The 19843-nt window shown below is 53.9% G+C and overlaps 1 protein-coding gene and 1 pseudogene across 1 annotated transcript; both read right to left on the bottom strand.

The window, feature by feature from the left end:
- Positions 1-7570: 7570 nt before the first annotated feature.
- On the bottom strand, positions 7571-9842 carry LOC141935959 (26S proteasome non-ATPase regulatory subunit 8-like; annotated as a pseudogene).
- A 2031-nt stretch (positions 9843-11873) lies between these two features.
- Positions 11874-13042, bottom strand: LOC141935931 (mitogen-activated protein kinase kinase kinase kinase 1-like). Its single transcript, XM_074852615.1, has 5 exons — positions 12814-13042; positions 12527-12598; positions 12318-12450; positions 12158-12220; positions 11874-12057 (listed from the first exon to the last, which is right to left on the bottom strand). The coding sequence occupies exons 1-5, from the start codon at positions 13040-13042 to the stop codon at positions 11874-11876; spliced, it is 681 nt and encodes a 226-aa protein (XP_074708716.1).
- Between the last annotated feature and the right edge of the window lie 6801 nt (positions 13043-19843).

The following is a 19843-nucleotide window of genomic DNA, read 5'->3' as shown; positions in this document are numbered from 1 at the left end:
GAAAATTCCTTACCTTTCAAGATAACTTGCATTTCCAGAAGGATGCTTTTCGTCATGAAGCTAACTTTTCAGCCAGCTATTTGCAGCCTTCATTTTTAGGTTTGTGCACACATACATTCCTAAGATGAGTGCATGTATTTTAATTTAGACCATCCTTGTGGAATAGGACTTTAAAAAAAAGTGTCAAGGCTAGGAAACTAAAGCTAACGATCATGTTTTAGTCACAAAACATACTTTAGTGTGTGTTGAAAGACTTCAAATGCTGTTTGGCTCTGTCTTGCGGTTAGATAAATGCAGTTATATTTTTGTATGGGAACAGAAGTCACTAGGTGGCGATATAGTATAGATATAAAGGACATTATTAAAACACAAACTAAATGTAGTTAATAGCTTAGCGATGATTCAGTCACTTCCAGTTTGGGGACATCACAGTTAAATCATGTGGGTGTCAGGTTTTTGTTTCCTCCGCTATAACTTGTATGTTAATTCAGTAAGGTTCTTGTTAGAGAGCTGCAAGAAGTTACATTTCGGGACAGCTGTTTGTTTCATTATTTTAAAAAAAAGAAAAAAAAGAAAAAAAAAGCTTTGCTTAGAGGCACCTTTCTGTTTTAAGGTTGTGTTGTTCCTCAGTTAAATAATAGCAAAGTGGTTGTGTTCTTTAACTCAAGATTGCAGCAGTATCTGTTCTCCACACATGAAAAATAAAAATAATATACAGTGGGCTAAGTGCAGTGCTTAGTGTCATGAACTAAGTGGTGTGTATGAGTATTTCAGAGATCCTAGAGCAGCTGATGAAAGGATCAAAAAAAAAGATTGCTTTGCAAATTTTAATAGCTTTTAAGTCCAGCATTAACTGTTTGTTAAATTCCTGATGGTTGTGGGTTTGGTTTTTGGGTTTGTTTGGGGTTTTTTTCAGTTAATGTTGCATGACTATAATTCTCAGAAGTACACTGTGTTCCTTTGAAAAACAATTTTCATGATTTAGAGTTTGTGAAAGGCCATTGCATTGATTCTCAAAGACTAGTCAAGCAGGGGCTAGAACAGCCAGTGAGCGTGTGCGGGGGCTGTGGGCGGGTCTGAAGGCTTTGAGGCTTCTCAAAGTGCAGACCCTTCTGTGGATCGCTTCAGCGAGCTGCTGTTGTGAGAGTGAGGGGGGAGGAAGGTCGTCGTTAGGTATCCATGTAGGCTGAACCCGCCATTTTACCAAGCTCTGCTGGAGCTTCTTACTATATCCATCATGGGCCCTGGTCTTTTCTCCTAAATACACGTGAGCATTGTTGCCTTCCCAGATACTGCCGTTACCTGATAAACACATGCCTTGAGCTGTGCGTGTATGTTTTTGGCCAGCCAGTGCACAGGAGCTGTGAGCTCACAGCTGCTGAGCTCACAGCACTGCCCTTCCTGCACTGGAAACACTGGTTTGGGTCACTAATCTCACAAAACTTGTCAGGAGTTAACATGTCTGAGCACTTTAGCACCTTCATTTAATTTACTGAAATTAAGTTCAAAGGTTACCTGTGGGAAGAACAACAGACATGAATGGCATGCTCCAGTAGGCTTCCTAACCCTCAGGAAACCAAGTCACAAAAGCCTCAGTGGCTTTGGACCCTGTTATAGGTCACAGGCTGAACCAGTCCTGTGCCTTCATCTAGGATGGAGACCTCCCAAACATGTTTCCAGCTAGGCCAGTGGTTCTGATCTCATGAACATGAAGAAAGCATCATTTGAGGTAATTTGGGTAGAAATTTTGTCCCTCTCAGTTAAAATCAGTAAAATACTATCAAAATATAAATGTGCATATTTTTTAATAAACTTAAAAATACCTCCAAAATCCCAAGTCTTCCATATCTTCCACCAGTGTCAAAACTGTGTAGATGGAAGGAGCAGAAAGCTGAATTGTAAGGTCTGTTCTCTGGACTGGGATCTTCTCCTCAAAAGAGTGCGCTTCTAGTGCACTACAAATGGGTGCCAGATTTATGTCTTGTTTTTAAAATCAAAATCTCAGACCCTGGGCAGGTCCTGCCCATAATTTCACTGAACAGGGAGTATGGTCACCCCTCTTTCCTCAGTGCTGAGCTCATGGCTGTTGGCCTTGACACAGTTTGGCTTCACAACAGCTACACGAACAAGAGATGCTCCAAGCTGCTCGGTTCTGGGTCTGTCCATGGGTGGGTGTATGCTCGGGGGCTGCAGGCAGATCATGGGATTCAGAAGTGATGCACTTTGTTCACTTCCTGGTTCAAACCTCTAAGTGATTGCAGTTATTTCCTATTCTGAGAACAAGGAAATAGAGGTGTGGGTGAAATGGAGTGTCGTACGTTTGTAATGGCAATCACGGTAACTGTAACACTAACACCATAGAGAGGCACGACATAGTTTTGCCTTTTAGTTAGTTATGTTTATACTTATACAATATTTATATTTATACTATATTTAGTTATTTAATTTATACTTTCCGAGGTGGAAAACTAGATCCTACACTTGGCTAAAACTTGTTTTCCAGATTCACCTGAAGTATGCCAAAATACATACATAAAATATTCATGTGACTTAAGAGAAGGACAAGAAGGATCCTAAAATCAAGATGGATTAGTTTCAACTTCTCTCCAGCAAATACAGCCTCCCTGCCAAACACAGATAACTATTCAGCAGAATAATTCTATGAAAGCATTCAGAACAGCAGAATCTAGTTAATGTAGAAGTTACTGGCAGTTAATACTACCCCACGTTGGGAAGTTCTTCCTGCTCGTGCTATGTAGGGTATTTTAGTCATGACTACAAGCATATTCTTCCTCTTTTAGACATAAAACCTTGTGTCATTCACTGTTTTCAGTCCTCACCTCTCAAAGTGCAGAGTATGATGCTAAGGGAGTGGAAGTCAGTGCAGAGCATGCGCTTCTGGACCAGTAGACCTTTAATGGCTTACAGTATTATTGCTGGGGCTGCAGTTCATCCAATTTGCTGACTAGTTGAGGATCCAGCTTTCACAAGCTAGTGGAAGCTACGCTCACCAGTGCCAGTAGAGAACCTCTGTTTTTATCTGCTCATCAATATCTCTATGTTTTCATAAATGATTCCTCCCTAATAGAATATGTCAGTATTTATGTACACAGATTATTGTTTCTTACTGACCTGCACTGCTCATGGCGCTTTCTACTACTGGAACGAGAGCAGCAGCAGCATCCTGGTCTGGTCAGGGGCTCTGGCTCCTTCCCTGAGCTGTAAGGCTTTGCACAAGTGGCAAAGCAGGGCGGCATCAGCACCAAACCATCCCTGTTAGTCCTGGCACTTGCATACTAACTGCTTCGGTGGTGACCACTTAACTCTGAAACTGAATGCTGAGGGGGAAAAAAACCCACAACCTGAACAGAACAGAACAGCATCCCTAAACAGCCCAATACCACACTTCTCATGCTTTACAGTATTTTACGTGGGTGTTTTTCCTCTGTGAGCATGCACAGGCTCTGATTTTGATCTTTTAGAATTTCTGCATCCCTTAGGTTACAGTCTTTCACTCCAGAATAACTTCTGTTGTGACAGATGAACTGGAACAAGTGCGGGCTTCCTCACAGCCACTTCCCATCACGGCACCCTGTGCTAAGCAGCAAGCTGTGCAGTCAAATGGAAGGAAGGACAAACGTCCACTTTTCCCTTATCCCTTCCCCATGGCAACCTGACCATGAACAGTGACCCCCAGCAGTACAGCTGGGGCCTGAAACTGTGCTGAATTACTCAGAAAGAGCATCTCCTGACCCCAGGCAGCAGAACCCCATGGAAATACGCGACCTGTAACTGCAGAACCCCTCGTCGGACGTTGCACTTGTACTGTACACAGCCAACACGGGTCAGACCCTTTCAGGAAGCTGACTTAATGATCCTCAAATCTAATTTGAAGTGAACCAGTGAACCTAGAGCTATTCAGCAAACAGGTTCTGCAATTAGAGGGATTTAAATGAAGCAGTCAAAAAACCCCACAGACATACCACACCTCCTTGAATTAGGTATTGAAATCAAATACTTTTCCTCATGGCTGACCTTTGTTAGTTACATGTAAACTGAACTGAGGATGAGTCACTGAGCTAGCAAATTAACTACTGGGAGTTGTTGACAGGGTCAGTAAGAAATCTACCACATTTTAAATCAAAAATAAAATCATGGTGTAGGTATTGTACATGACTCACTTCATATATACTTCTTGTCCTTAGTGACATTCAGAAGCCATTGGCTGCAATAAGACGAAAACCAGGAGATCCTGGGGTTTTCACACTCTCTGCCAAATGTAGTCTGAAATTTAGCACCGTAAGTTTTGGTTAAAGAGCAATAGCAGTATCTATTTGTTGTGCTTTCAACCACATAAGTAATAGAATTGACCTTAACAGTGGGTAGAAAAAGGACCAAACTCTTGGACTCGCTCCCTTGGTTAATATGGTTTCAATAAAACTACAGCCTGTGTTATAATGCTTCTGCACAACCAACCTTTTGGTTGTGGCACCAAGGTAGACCAGTAGTTCATGACCAGAACACTAGTTCTGTGATTAACTCTTACGACTGTATTAGTAATTTGGAACACAGCTAATCAGGGCCCTGAAGGTGGTTTGGGGTGAGAGCACCTTACAGTTAACAGCTCTAACAAATGTATATGAACAGCATTTTAATGCCAGAATGAAGCTCAAAGTGGCTGTTTAGCAGACTTGGCTTGTTTTAACACCTGCCCACTGAGTTTGTGGCTGCTTCCGAGGTAATGTCCGTTGGATCACAGCTGACCTACACAGTGAACACATTGCTGTGGCCATCGCAGGCATTCAGATGAGCTACATAATTAAGATTGGTTTTGGCCATCCCTATTTAATCTTGTAGTCAGCATGTCCACATAGGGCTCCAGTGTGCAGAGCACAGTGCCCTAAACCAGTAGAAAACACGTTGTGCTATGGAAATATTTCAGGTAAGAAAACAAGATAGAAACATTTTCCGCTACAAATACTCTTAAATTTTAAAGCAGCTTCTCTTTTGCCTGTCTAGTTTCACCTTTTCTCTTCTGTTGAAGGCCTTTTAGCATTTGTGCTGGTCCTCTGAATCTAACTATTTTGCCTCTCCTCCAGGATGTTACCCAACCCTGTTGTTCCTTCCAGTATTTGGCATTTGCTTTGGAATGATGTTTGTCCCTCTGTTATTTGTCCTTTTGCTGAGGTGTTCTGCTGATCCTCATTTGTTCCTTTCAGCTTTCTCAACAATTTGAGCTCCTGAACTGTTGTGGTATCAGTCAGCTCTATCTTGGCCCAGGAGGACGTTTGTACAGAATGACAGAAAGAGCAAAAACTGGCCTAGACCGGTGTTTCTTTTTCTTTAGGAACACACAGATACACCCTTTTCCAGTGGTCATTCCCACCAGCTGATTTCACTGGTACAAGGAAAGTGTAGTGCAAGAGACTTTCTTCTATCCCGGTTTCTGGTTTGCTCCTTCCATCACTCTGGATGTTAGTAAGCAGTGTGAAATCACGAAAAGGCTGTAATATCAGCAGATACTCCCCCAGTCTTGACTGAGCTTGCACTTTTCTGATACGGGTTCCTTTCCCTTTGTGAACACATCGACCCCCCTTTATTAACTCTTCACAAAATTTACTGACCTGTATCCGGCCTAAGAGAACCACAACTCCACTTATTCCCTTTTTTTTTCCCCTCGGTTACACCTTTTTTATCTCTTAAAAACAAAAAAACAAACCCCCAACCTCCTGCACATATTTGCTGAACATGACCTTTACTTGACATGACTTCAATTTTCGGGCTTAGAACATTTTGTAGTCAGAATTTGAAGTCTGTCAGCTCGTGAGTTGCCGGTGCCCAGGTGGGATGACTAAAGGGATGCTCAGCGACTGATCAATAACATGGTTTCTGTTTTCTTCCCCACCACAGCTCTGAAAGTCCGTTTTAAGGTGACCAGCCCTAATGCACTGGCTCTATCAATTATACTGGGTTTGCGGAGCTTTGTTTGGCAGCCAGGCTCTAGGTAGGACCCCGTCTCTTTTTCTACATTTGTTTTGGATTTAGGCTTATCCAGTAATGCAGTCTTATTGGAAAATCACATTTCCCAGGAAAACAGAACATTGTCCTGGAAAATCTGATTTTTTTATAAGTGAGGATTTAGTTTGTACCAGTGGCCCTTGGAGAGACCTGAGAGGTGTAGGTGAATGAAGGACACTTACCTCACTTTACTTTCAGCTTTTAAATGAGACATTAGTTAAACTCTTTACTGAGGTGCACTGAAATCATGTAATTTCTGGCCTTACCCCACTGAAAGCCATGTGAATTTTGCCAATAACAGTAGGAGACAGGTATTTGACAGCACTTTTTGGAGTAGGCATGTCTTTGAAAGGAAGGAACTTCCTTTTCTTCCCTCTCTTTCTCCTCCCACCCCCAACCCAAAAGCTCCCAAGCCCACGGCTCTCATTACATAAACACTGGCTATTAAGAATAATTTATGAAATGTTTATGATGTGGGTAGGATGCTGGTCTCGATCAAATCACAAAATCAGCAAGCCCAAATTTGTAAGGAACCCCTGAACAAAGCAGCCGTGGTGTGTGCACTGTGGCCACCACCTAGGGCCCCGTGGCCACCCAGTGCCCCACGGATCCCACCCAGGGCCCCACAGATGCCACCCAGCGCTCTGTGGCCACCACCCAGCGCCCCGTGGCCACCCAACGCGCCACGGATCCCACCTAGTTGGGGGGGTCCCCCAAAGGGGGGGCTCGGAGCCCCCCAAAACCCCGGCAGGGCCCCCCCATTGGGCCCCCTTTGAGGTGGGGGGGCTCCTGCCCCCACTGCTTCTGTTGCCGTCACCAGGACCCCTCCCCGCTGCCCAGGAACATCAGCGCTTGGTGAGTTTGGGGTGGGGGGGACCCCAAAAAATAGGGGGGGGGCAAAATTGGGGGGGACCCCAAAAATAGTGTGTGGGGGGAAAAGGATCCCTCTTCCCCATTGAAATGGGGATAAACCCACGTTGCAGCTGAGGGGGGGAGGTTTGGGGGGGCTGGGGGGGCTTCTGGGGGCTGGTGGAGGTTTGGGGGGGTCATGGGCCCCCCAATAACCCCCCATTCTCCCCCCCTCCACCAACCACCTGGCCGAGCCCCCCGTGACCACCTTGATCCTGGCCGGGACCCTGGTCGCCCCCAGCGAGGTGCTGCTGGCCCCCCCTGCCGAGGAAGAGACCCCTGATCCGCCCCCCCAAAACCCAGCCCTACACCCCCTCACCCCCCCCTTTTTATTTTTTTTGCCCCCCCGCCCCCCACCCCAAGGGCACCACTCGCTGCTAGAAGCCGCCATCGCTTTATTGAAGCTGGAGGGGAAGTGGGGGAGGAGCCACACAAATCCACACCCCCTCCCCCAATTCTACCCAAAAAGGGGGTGCAAGGGGGGTGGGGGGCTCCCCACAACCCCCCCAAACCACCTTTTAAATATTTAACACCCCCTCAACAACAAACTGCAGGTGGCGAGAACATAAATGAGTGGGGATGGCGGATGCCTTGAAGGGGGGGGGCGAAATGAGGGAAAAAAAAAAGGGGGTACGGGGGGGTCCTAAACAATCATTTCCAGCTGCTGCGCGTATTTGATGACCTGCTTGGCCAGTTCGGTCGAGGGGATGGTGGCGTCTTTGGGCTTTTTTTGGCGGCTACTAAAACTGTAGTAGTTGGTGGGGCCCAACACCCATCTGCGTGGCAAAAATTAAAAGGGATTTTGGGGTGTCCTGTAGTTTTGGGGAACCCCCCCGTGAAAAATCAGCCCTCCCCAAGCACCTTTTTGGCGTAATGGGTCATTTTTTCGGCGGTGGTGAAGAAGAGCATATGGGTGGCTTCGCTGAAGAGGAGTTTTTCGTCGGCTTTCTCGATGCAGCTGGCAATTTCGTCACTGGGGGGGGTTTGGGGGGTGAATAAGGGTTAAAAATGGGGGTGCAGCGAGGTTTGGAGGGGTAGAGGGGGTGCGGGGGGGGCTCACCGGGTGGTGTCGAGGAGGATATCCATGAAAAAAGTGTAACTTTCCGCCGGGATGTTGCCTTTGGCCAGGAAAACTTTGTTGTATCTGCCCTCCATTAAATACTGCGGAGAGAGGGAGCGTTATAAAAATTAAAATATATATATTAAAAAAAAGCAGAAAATTGCCTCAAAATAAGGGGGACCTGCTCAAGGGAAACGGGGTGCTTGATGTAGATGTTGCTCAGGATTTCTTTAGCCGGCAGCCGCTCCAGCTCGGTGTGGAACTCGGCGACGCGGTTCTGCGACAGCAAGAAGAGCAGGTTCAAGCCCAGGAGTTGGTGCTTGTAGGCTGATTCCGGCAGCTCCTCCCTGAGGGGGGGCGAATTAAAAAAAGGTGGTTTTGGAGGGAAAAAGAGGGTTTTTGGGGTCGCCTGGAGTTTTGTGGCTTACTTGTAGTCATAGTAGTAGCACTTGAGCTGGGCCATGTAGCGCTCGAAGGAGGGGATGTCCTTCTGCAGGATGCTCCACTGGGCGCCGATCTCCAGGATGTCCCCTGGGGGGGCAAATAATTAAAAAAAAGGGGGAAAAAAGGGAAAGGGGGGGGTGTAAAAATTAAGGGGGGGGTTTGGGGCCTGAACTGGGGCACTCACGGGCCAGGAGGAGCTGCTGCTTGGTGAGCTTGGTGCCAGTGGTGGGGAGGAAGTTGAGCTCCAGTAAAGTGAGCTGGGTGGGGGGACAGGGGGGGCATGGGTGGGGGACAAAGGGTGGGACAGAGGGGTGGGGGGGAACAGACATAGGGGGATGGGGGGGGCACCAAGGGGGGGACAGGGACAGAGGGGGGGGGAACGACAGAGGGGGACACCAAGGGTGGGGACACACATGACAACAGGGGGACACAGGGGGGACATCGAGGTGGGGGGGACACAGGGGCGGGATGCAGAGACAGGGGGGGACACCAAGGGGGGGGGATAGACAACAGAGGGGGACACGGGGGGGGGGGAAAGAGGGGGACAGAGGAGGGTACACCGAGGGGGGGGGGGCAGAGGGGGACACCAGGGAGGGGGGACGACAGGGACAGAGGGGTACAGAGGGGAGGGGGGATGAAAAAGGGGGACACTGGTGGGGGGGGGCCGGGGACAATGACAGAGGGGGACCCGGGGGGGGGGGGGGGACGACAGAGGGGGACAGAGGGGGACACAGGGACACACACACACACGGACACACACACAGAGTCAGAGCCGGGGGGGGGGGGGCAGAGCCTCCCACCCCCCACCCACCCCCCCGAGACGCACCAGAGGGGGTTAATTGATGTTTAGAGGCGGCTGCAGGAAGCGGGGTGCTGCGAGGGGGGGGGGTCACCTCCTGACTCACACACACCCCCCCGCGGGTTAATTAAAGCTTCTGGGTAATTAAAAACTTGTGAGGGCTCAGCCCAACCTCCCCATCCCCAGGGACACCCCCATTTCCCAGCCCCCCCCATCCCCAGTTTCAGGGCCCCCCCAATTCGCAGCCCCTCCCCGTCATTCCTAGACCCCCCTTCCTCAGCCCCAGAGCCCCCCCCATTCCCAACGACAGAGAGGGCCCCCCCCCTTGATGTCCCCCCTGTCTGCCCCCATTCCCAGGTACCCCCCCCTCCAATGACACCCTCAGCCACAGGGCCCCCCCCCTTCAGGGCTCCCCCCTGCCCCATTTCCAACCCCAGAGCCCCCCCTCAGCCCCTGCCCTGCCCCCCCCCATCCTCAGGATCCCCCCTCAGCCCCGGGGCCCCCCCTCAGCCCCTGCCCCGGCCCCCCCCGCACCTTGAGGCGCCCCAGGAGCTCCCCGCACTTGCTGAGGTCGGGGCTCTGGCGGCTCCACTCGCTCTGGAGCTGCTCGTACATCCCCATGACACGCCATACGCCCCCGCCCCGTATGGCGCCATGGCACAACATCCGGCCCCACGGCACCCGTAGGGCCTCCTGCCATGGGGCCATCGTGGCCACGGTCTGGCGGGTCTGTGGGTGACGTGGGTGCTGTGGGTGCGAGGGGACGGTGGGTCCCTGGGTGCTGTGGGAGCTGATGTAGATGCCAGGGAACCGTGGGACTGTGGGAGCAGTGGGACCACAGTTTTGGGGTGCTGTGGGTCCATGGGTCTGTGGGTCTGTGGGTGCCATGGGACCGTGCAGACCATGGGTGCTGTGGGACTGTGGGTGCTGTGGGTCGATGGATTTGTGGGTGCCGTGTGTCCCCATGTCTGTGTGTCCCCGTGTCCGTGGGGCGGCGCGGGGGACACAGACTGACACCAGACGTGGCCGTTTCCCAGGGGGCTTCTTTGGGGCCAGCGCCCACACGAACAGCAACAGCTCCTGTGTCCCCCCCAAGCAGTCTGTGTGTTCCCCCCTCCGTGTCCCCTCCCCTCCCCACGTGTGTGTGTCCCGCCCCCCCCGTGTTCCCCCCCACCTCCCCAGGAGGGATGAGCCGCTACAAAATTGGGGTTAGAAACAGGGACACCCCCACCCCCCACCCCCTCCCCGGGGTGGCTTTAAAAAATACTCGTGGTAAGAAAAGGCCCCCCTGGACCCCACTGTGGGGGGTCTCGGGGGGGTCCCAGGGGGTCCCTGAGGTGGCCGTAGGGGTCCCTGGGGTCCCCTTGGGGTGCAGGGGAGCAGCCGTGGCTTGCACACGCGTGTGCCCCCTCCCCGACACTTCCCCCCACCGTGGGGACAGGGGGGACATGGGGGGACTGGGGGGGTCCCTAAGGGAGCGTGGGGACCCTCAGGGAACAAGGCGGGGGTGACAGGAGCACCCTAAGGGGACATGGGGGTGTCAGAAGACCCCAAGGGAACATGGGAGGATGCCAGGAGCACCCTGAGGGTACATGAAGGCCCTCGGGGGACATGGGGGTGTCAAGAGCACCCCAAGGGGAAATGGGGACCGTTGGGGGACAAGGGGGTGTCAAGAGAACCTTTGGGGGACATGGGGGTGTCAGGAGGACCCCGAGGAAACATGGGGACCGTTGAGGGACAAGGGGGTGGCAGGAGGACCCCAAGGGCAAATGGCGACTGTTGGGGGACAAGGGGGTGTCAGGAGGACCCCAAGGGGACATGAAAGCCCTCGGGGGACATGGGGGTGTCAAGAGCACCCCAAGGGGAAATGGGGACCGTTGGGGGACAAGGGGGTGTCAAGAGGACCTTTGGGGGACATGGGGGTGTCAGGAGGACCCCGAGGGAACATGGGGGGATGCAAGGAGCACCCTGAGGGGACATGGAGATCCTCAGGGGACATGGGGGTGTCAGGAGGACCCCAAGGGGACATAGGGACTGTTGGGGGACAAGGGGGTGTCAGGAGGACCCCAAGGGCAAATGGGGACCGTTGGGGGACAAGGGGGTGGCAGGAGGACCCCAAGGGGACGTGGGCACCCTTGGGCGCCAGGAGGAAGGCGGGGGGGGCGGGTCACTGCACCACGGTGACACCTACCCACTTATCCAGATCGACGCCCTGGGGTGGGTGGGGGGAGAGAAGAAGGGGGGTCAGCGGGGAGCCCCCCAAACCCCCCAGGGCCCCTCGGAGCTGTTGGCCAACATCTCCTGTAGCGCCCGCAGCGAGAGCGACTGCTCCAGCACGAAGCAGCAGACGGCCAGGTCGGGGGGGACATGCGGGGGGGGGAGGGGGAGGGGGGGGGCGATGACACGGGGAAAGGGACGGGGATGTGAGGATGGGGACACGGGGACATGGGAACATGGGGACAGGGGACACGGGGACAGGAACAGGGGTGTGGAGACACGGGGACACGGGGACAGGAATGGGGACAGAGATGGGGACAGAGAGGGGGACAGGGACACATTTAGGGATGGGGCTGTGGGGAGAGGAGAGAGACGAGGCTGGTAGACAGCGGGGGGTGGGGAGGAGGCAGAACTGGGACACCGCGGTCAAGAGCTGGTGCTGGGGACAGGACAAAGGTGGGGGGGGCTCCGTGTCCCCCCCCCGGGTTTGGGGGTCCCCAGGTGTCCCCGGGGGAGGGGGAGGCTCACACTGAGCATCTTGGCAGTGCTGGGTCGTTTCTTGGGGTTCTTGGTGAGTGTCACCTTGACGAAGTTGTGGAAGGGGGGGGACCTGGGAGAGGGGTGGGGAGCTTAGGGCCCCCCCACTTCAAGGGGGGGCCCTAATGTCGCCCCCCAAATCTCCCCCCCAAAATCCCCCCCCCCCCCCTCACCACTTGGTCTTGTCCTTCAGTTTGGGGGGCTGGTGCCCGCTCTTGGACATGAGGAACAGCACCCTGGGGAGGGGAGGGAGGAGGGGGGGGGGGGGCGTGTCAGGGGGACCCCCCTCCCCACTTCTGGGTGCTGGGGGGGTGTGGGGGGGTCCCCGCTTACCGCAGGGAGTGCACGTCGAACATGGGGGGCTGCAGCTCGGCCAGCTCGACGGCGGTGATCCCCACCGACCAGACGTCACAGAGCTCGTTGTACCCCCCTTTCAGCTCCACCGCTGCCACTTTGGGAGCCATCCTGAGGGGGGGTGCGCACAAGGTTCGACCCCCCCAAACCCGCAAGAGCCCCCCCGCAAAATCTTGCCCCCCCCCCCCAATACGGGGTGCCGATGAAGGACATGCGCCAGGCGAAGGTCACGCTGATCTGCGCCGTGATCCTGAAATCGGCTGGAGGGGGGGCTCTGGGGGGGTGTGAGGGAATTGGGGGGCCCTCAGACCGCCCCCCAGAGCCTAGACCCCCCCCCAGACCCCCCCCCCAAAAGGGAGGGGACTCAGGCATCTGAGATCCAGTACACATACCCCAGTGCCCCCCCACAGCCCCCCCACAACCCCCCACCCCCATAGCCCCCCCGTTCCCCGCCCCCGCCGCCCCCCCCACTCACCCAGCTTCACCTCCCCGCTGTCATTGATGAGGATATTGGCTCCCTGCGGTGACAAGATGGGGGTCGACGGGGGTGTGGGGCGGGCCGGGGTGTCCGGTGGTGTCCCCGGCCCCCCCGCTCTGCCCGCCGTGCCTGGTCGCGGCCAGAAACCCCCCCCCCCAAGCCCTGCTTGCCTCGCCTTGGCAGCGGCTGCTGGGCACGTCAGGACTGAATTCCAGCGTGGTGCCATCCGGGCTTAGACCGGGTTTAGCGCGGCACAAACGAGGGACTGGCTGGGGACGCCCCAGATTTCCCGGGGCTTGGCCCCACCCCTCGTTCAGTGACGGTCCTGAAGAACCGGCTCGAGGGTTTGAAACAAGGATCAGGGCTTTTAGGGAGAGAAGAACACGGGGCTTCTCCTTCCCTCCAGCTGCGCGAGAGCACAATCGGACCGTGTTTAGGCACGGACGGACCAGTCTCCATTTGCTTTCCTGGGGCTCCGCGACGCGTCTCGCATCTCTCGTCAGGAGGAGCTGAAACAGAGAGGGGGCAGGGAGAGATGGAAACACAATGGCGAGTTTAATTAAAGACACCTGGCAAGTTGAATAGGCACTGAGAAGCAGCCCCCGGGTATTTATGGCCCCTTCGATGGACCCGCTGTTGTTTTATTCCCCCGCGATGTGCCAGGAGCAGCAGCAGCAGCAGCAGCAGCAGCAAAAGCAGCGTTTGGGGTGCGGGAACTCTGTGGGGAGGGCTGGGCTGGCGGGGGAAGGCGCCAGCAGCCTGCGGCCCCCCCGGCTGGGGATTGTCCCGGGTCTGCGGGGAGGTGAGGGCAGCCGGCGCCGAGCACCCTCTGCCCCGGGGCTCCGATGGTCCTTTTTCAGCTGAATGAGGAAGGTTTTCTGGAGGGACCCCGGGGGCGCACGGGGGAGCGGCGAGGCAGCTGTAGGGGAGGGGGTGCCGGTGCTGGGGGGGCGCGCTCGGGCTCTGGGCGGCAGCAGGATGGACAAACCGCTCCTGCGGGCCCCCTGCGCCGTCCTGCCATGGTCCACCCGCACATCCCCAAAACTGGCCGTGTAGCACCGAAATGCTGCCGAATCCCCAGTGCGATGGTGTGACAGGCCCTGGGAGTGCAGAGCCGGACTGTGCTGCGTAACGCAGCGCTGCCGTAGCCAGGTAGGACTTGCTCCTCTGTGTAAAAACAGGACAAGTAGAAATAGCAGAACTAGTATTTCCTGCTGCCAGAGACTGCAAATGCCGCAGAACAGATCTTGTAGTAGAGGGTCCTAAGTCGCCTTCTGTTCAGCAGCGTTTGTCTTCTTCCACAGCCGTCATTCTGGAGGGTCCCGTATATCAAGGGGAAAATCAGCTCCACAACCGGCTCCTATTTCAGCCCAATCAGCAAGCTGATGTGAGTGAGGGAATGGAAGACTCACAGAAAGAAATTACTTTAGAAAAGGGAAGAATCTGTTTCAGCATTACCCAGGACACAACCCCACGTTAGTCAGGCTCAGAGGGGATGCACAGCGAGGCCAAACGCAATGACAGCAGTGACTGGCTTTGCTAGACCTATGTTTACAGCACGCTCTTGCGGAGCACCGAGGCGCACCTTCCCCTGGAAGCAGTGTCAGGACAGCCGTGGGGCGCGTCGCTAGAACCTGGGTGAAACATTCCCCCGGGGAGACAGGGCATTCCTCTCACCCTTGCTGCGGCCAGCGAGCTGCCCGGCACAGCCCGGCGAGCAGCCACCGGCAGTGCGCATCCCCGCTGCCCCGGCCCGGGACCAGCTGTCCCGCGCGAAGGCGTCTGGGCGGCGGCGAGCAGCGCAGAGCCCACTGTCCCTCCCAAGGCTCGGCAGCCCGGCTTGGCCCCTCTCCGGCACCCCCCGCTCGCCGGGCACGGCCTCCCTCGCCCCTGGGCGCTCAAAAAGGCAGCACGCTCTTCTGGGGCGAGGAGCCCCAAAGGCTGCCCGAGGGTGAAGCGGGGCCGTAAGGGAACAAACCTACGCCTGTTGCCAGCCATGGGGGGGGACAAGTCCTGGCCTAGAAGCTGTAACCCTGCCGCAAAGCAGAAAAGAAACGTAACACGACGCAGAGGATTGTTGGGTAGTCCGGCAGCTCTTCCTCCACCTTGATGCGGTTCATGGCTTACCCCACTGGGATGCACCAGAGACGCAGCCAACGATAACCTCGAATTCTTCAGATGGCCAACGACAGCATCGAGGAAGAAACGCTGCGGGGAGAGCACTTAGCTCTACACAGGGCAGCAGGCGGTGAGGAAGGGACCTCGTCTGCCAGTTTGGCAAGCGTATCGGTGAGCTCTGCGTCCACTCAAGAAGTGTTCCCACAGACCAGACCAGTCACCGTCCTACCGCAGGGATGAGTCCCAGCCAGTGCTCTGCCTGTTCCAGAAGACTCACTTGTGGTTAGACGGGCACTGCACACTTGATCCTCCCAAGTATCTGCTGCACCAATCATCGCTCTAAACTTGCCTTCACTACTCATTCACGGTGGGAAGGAGTCCTTCATTACAACACCACCTTCTTTGGTCTTTAGATGCAACAGCTGTCTGGTCAGACTCCACTCTTCCTGTATGTACCATCTGGCCATGCAGCTTGTTATAGACTATCTTGCCAAAATGATGCAAGTTAGGACAAATTAGATTTCAATTATTTATTTTAGCAAGCGGCAATAAGCAAAACAGCGCTGGGCGGCCGGGGAGTCCCTGCTCCACCAACGGCGCGCGCTCACTTCCCGAGGGTCCGTCTTTTTTATATCCTCCGCCTTCCGTTATCGGGTCTCTCTGAGAGGTGTATCCTGCGTCTGCGCACTTTGCAGCTAGGGGGTCGCTCCATCCGGGTCTTCCTCACGTCACCAGCTTCTCGTATTTCCTACTTTCCTGAGAGTGGTTCACAAAGTCTTTGTTTATATCTTACAGAATATAGACACTACCCCCTTTTTTTTTTCTTCTTCTCCCCTTTGTCTTTCTCCCCTTTGTCCTTCTTCCCTTTCTCCCTCTTTTCAGTCTTTTGCCTAGTAGAAGTCCTTGCTTCAGCATTTCAACTTAGATAAGCACTTACAGTCAGTTAGTCGTTACACAGTGTAATAGTTAAGATTAAGCTTAGGCCAACATAGTTTATGGAATAACATGTCACGAGCTCCCAGTATCTTCAATGGAATTTGATGAACAAACAGTTTACTGTCTATCACACAGCTCATGGCTGAATAGCACATTCATAGCTTCTGGCACTGAACAGAATCTGTGTGTTCTCCTCTCGCCCCTCTGCAGAGATTGAGCTGCCCGAGACACTTGCTACGGGATCCTGCATATCCCGTTTAACACCAACAGTCAGACGTGAAGCAGCATCACGTGTCCTGGCCTGTTCCTTCGTGAGAACGTGGGCCATGATCAGTATGAAACACTCCCCAAAACACTGGCATGAACTGCAGATACACCAACTGGAATGCAGTGGAGACAGGATAAATGGGATTTCCAGTTCTGAACCCTCTGTGATTTTGTCTTACGAGAAAACACAGGTTCCCAAAATAACAGTGCAAAGGAGCCATGGAAACAGCAAAAATCACTGCAGAGGATAAACAGTAAAAGACGACCGAGAGGGGCCACATCTCCTACTCTGCTTGCAGCCATGCGGGCGGCAAAACCAAACAGACCTCGATGACAGCACAGCTACTGCCGTGGCAGGCACAGGGCAGGCAGGCTTTCGGGGGGGCGGCTTTCTGCTTGCCAAAGTCATGGACTCCAGCCCAACGGGGCTCCGCGTACTGGGAGCCGCTCGGGGGTCAGGAGCAGGGCAATACCAGGGCGGCAGTTTCGGAGCCCTCTGGCACAGCGTGCTGAGCACGGGCCCACCGGACGCTTCGTTTTGTAAACCTGCCCCTCGATGCCCTCAGGGGCTGGTTGCTGATGATCTAAATGTTTGGGTGTTTGTAACACAGCAGTAGAAGAGCATCAGTATTCTAGTCTGTATAACCCTGATGGCGAGTCAGTGCTCCACTGAATTCCAAGTTTTCCTCCATCCCCTTAGACCCTCTCTCCCTGAGAGTGAGAGAAACAATTTTCCTCAGGCCCAAGCACCGACATTCAGGTGGTACTAAGGAACAGCAAAACATCAGATGGTGAAGTGCTGCTTTCTGTCAAGCTTTTTCCAGGTACCCAGCCAGAGCTGACTCATTTTTGGATGCTTGTTTGCACAGATTCAAACAATCAGGTGCCTTTAAAATCTCCAGGGATTCCCTCTGTCACTCTCTTCCCCTTCTTGCAATCCCAAGCTGAAGCAACGACCAGAAGATTAACATTAGATCACCGGTAAAAAAAATTCATCTTCCGTCAGACTTTTGTTGTGGAGCACAAAGAGTACTGAGAGCATCGCAGAGAGAGTGCGATGGCTCTTGGGCCCTGAAGGGGACAAGCACTTGCGTGCAGAGCAGCGAGGTGAACAAGACTACAGTACGTGCAACCAGGAAATGGGAGCTGGTTAATGTGCTGCTTAAGGAATCCATGTCCTCTGTTACTTTTTTTTTTTTTTTACATACGCTCAGTGAAACACTTCCTTGCTGCCCTTCAAGAGCAGAGACACGGCAGCCAGGGGTGCTGCTGACGGCAGCAGGAGCAGGACTAGATCCAGAGCCCAGCAGTTACAGCCAAGGTACCGCAGCACAGTGCGTTTTCCTCAAGCCACAATGCGTTCACGGGTCAAAGCTCCATTTAAATCCTGACCAGTGTCCTTTCACGTGGGAACAGACGAGTTAATCTCGGAAAACTGCTTGGAGCAAGCGGGTGGACGAAGGGAGCTGTGTTAGACTCCCACGACATTTCCCCTCTCTTGACGGCCTTCAAGCACTGACCCCAGGGAAGGCAGCGATCTGGGCAGAAACACGCGCTGCCGAGGCACTTCACTCTCCTCCAGAGCAACATCACTCTGGCACCAGGTAAAATTCCCCCCCTGAGTTCTATGAGCGTCCGTCAAGAGTTTACGTAGCCATAGCTGTGTAAAAATGCTAAACGCAAAGAGGAGTAAGATTCCCTATTTCTACTTCAAACACTACACTGAACACCCGCAGCCTCCACACTTCCAGAAGAAATGTATTCTATTGCAGAGCATTACAGTAGCACCAACTGTAAATCCCGATTCCCTACTTGTAGCAACTGTAGCCTGTGGGCAGCGCACCGGGGTCTTGTTTCTGGAGGATGGCTGCGGTGTTCAGATCTGCTAGGAATGAATCTCCTTTTTTCACCAGCTCCCTTTCCAACCTGTCCCCCAGGAGAAGAGGCCATACAGGATTTGGTCTGGAGTGGTACATTACTCGCATGTAAATGCAAGAGGCTTTATCACAATTACAAGGTCTTGTCTCTAACAAGTGTACAATTCCGTTCAGCAGCCTAGCAGGGAGGACAGCCCAGAAAAACGCCACATTCAGCTATTCTGGCATTCCGTTTCACGAAAGGGGAGAGAAAAGGCGGAGATCATCCTGGGTGCTACTGAAAGACATTTAAAGAAGAATGTGATCAGCACTGCCCTATCTCTAGATCAGCGGCCCTTGTCCTCAGGGGTGATTTTACCTTCCCAGACATCAACTGAGAATGTCACACAGCGGACTCCAGCAGGTCTGAGAAGGTTCCCTAATGCCACAAGCCCACTATAGGCTGCTGAAGATCCGCTCCCAGGCTGAGGACTCCTGGGATTTTGTGGTCACCTGCACAATGTTGAAGAGCCCCTGTGACGCTGAGCTGGCCCACAAGGAGTGGGTCTGGACTTGCTCTGTAAGAGGATAGCGAGGCCCATTTATACATACTGTTTTGAGGTCCTGGGAGCGTTTTTATGCATGAGGGAAAGGAACGTCTCTCTGCAAACTTCCAGTATTTCATGCATCACGGAGCTAAAGATTTCCTTCCTCCAGAGCAGCACCAGTAGCCTCATTTTGCACACTGTTCTCATTTAAAGCCTCCTTCTAAGAGGGGAACTGTCCTGCCTCAACTGCAGACCCATCTGCATCTCTGTGCGCTTAGTGGAAACGGCAACGGGACTGTTCAGTTTTGGGCAGTTCTGCAGGCCAACAGCGTTCTGAGGTGGGGTGTATTTTTTAGGTGGAAATTGTGATAAAATAGGTATGTTCACTGAATAAGGGCTCTCTATGGAGGAAATGGGAACTTGCAAACTGTCTCATGTATGCTGCTTTCAACCTCGAGAGATGAGAACATAAAGTAACCCATGTAACCCACGACATAGATATTCTGCCTCACATATTTGATTTTGCCAGCAATTCTCAGGTCCCCATCGGACCTGCGGCAAAACCAGCTTCCCCCTCCTGCCCGCTCTGCTCTCGGCATCTGCTGCGTAGCGGGTGGGCAGCTGCAGCAGGATTTTCTGCGGGAGGAGGCACCACGGACATGGGCCAGGGGCTCCGGGGGCCCATGGCCATGCCCCCCAGCAGGTGGGGGCCACCACAGTGGGGCACAGGGGAGGTAAAGGCACAGGGAGAGGGGGGAGAAAGCAGCATCCAGAGACAGGGTCAGAGAAATAATAATTTATTGATTCAATAAAGGCTTGCTGCAGCCCTGATACGGCCGCTGGTGGGGCGGCCTCTTGCAGGGCTGGGGAGAGTCCTGGGAGCTGGGGACCCTCTTCTTCAGGGGGCACCGGAACCCCCCAGTTGAGCGGTCCCTGACGCAGCAGGGGCAGCCTCCTCCTCCCCGTCTGAGCCTGCAGAGCTGCTGGATGAGGACAGGTGGGAGGGGAGAGTCCCCTACCGGGAGCTGGTTGGGCTGGAGCCAGCTGCAGAGCTGTCATCCTCCTCCCGCACAGCACGGGAGCACAGCAGCCCCCAGGCCTCCTGGCTGCAACGGTCCACAATGATATTGATGATGCCGTGGACCAGAGGTGCTGCACGTGCTCCAAGGTCAGGCTGCAGCACCTGGACCATGGTCTCCGCAACCGGGCCGGTGACACGCAGGGTGTGCAGGATTCTGGCCTCTGCACGATGTGCCTGCAGCCAGCGGTGCCCACATATTGCCTGCAGCTCCCGACGCAGCC

This window comes from Strix uralensis, chromosome 30 (assembly GCF_047716275.1).
Source record: "Strix uralensis isolate ZFMK-TIS-50842 chromosome 30, bStrUra1, whole genome shotgun sequence".
NCBI classification, from domain to species: domain Eukaryota; kingdom Metazoa; phylum Chordata; class Aves; order Strigiformes; family Strigidae; genus Strix; species Strix uralensis.
Note: the sequence above shows the minus strand (reverse complement) of the source record. Positions and strands in the feature narration are given on the sequence as shown.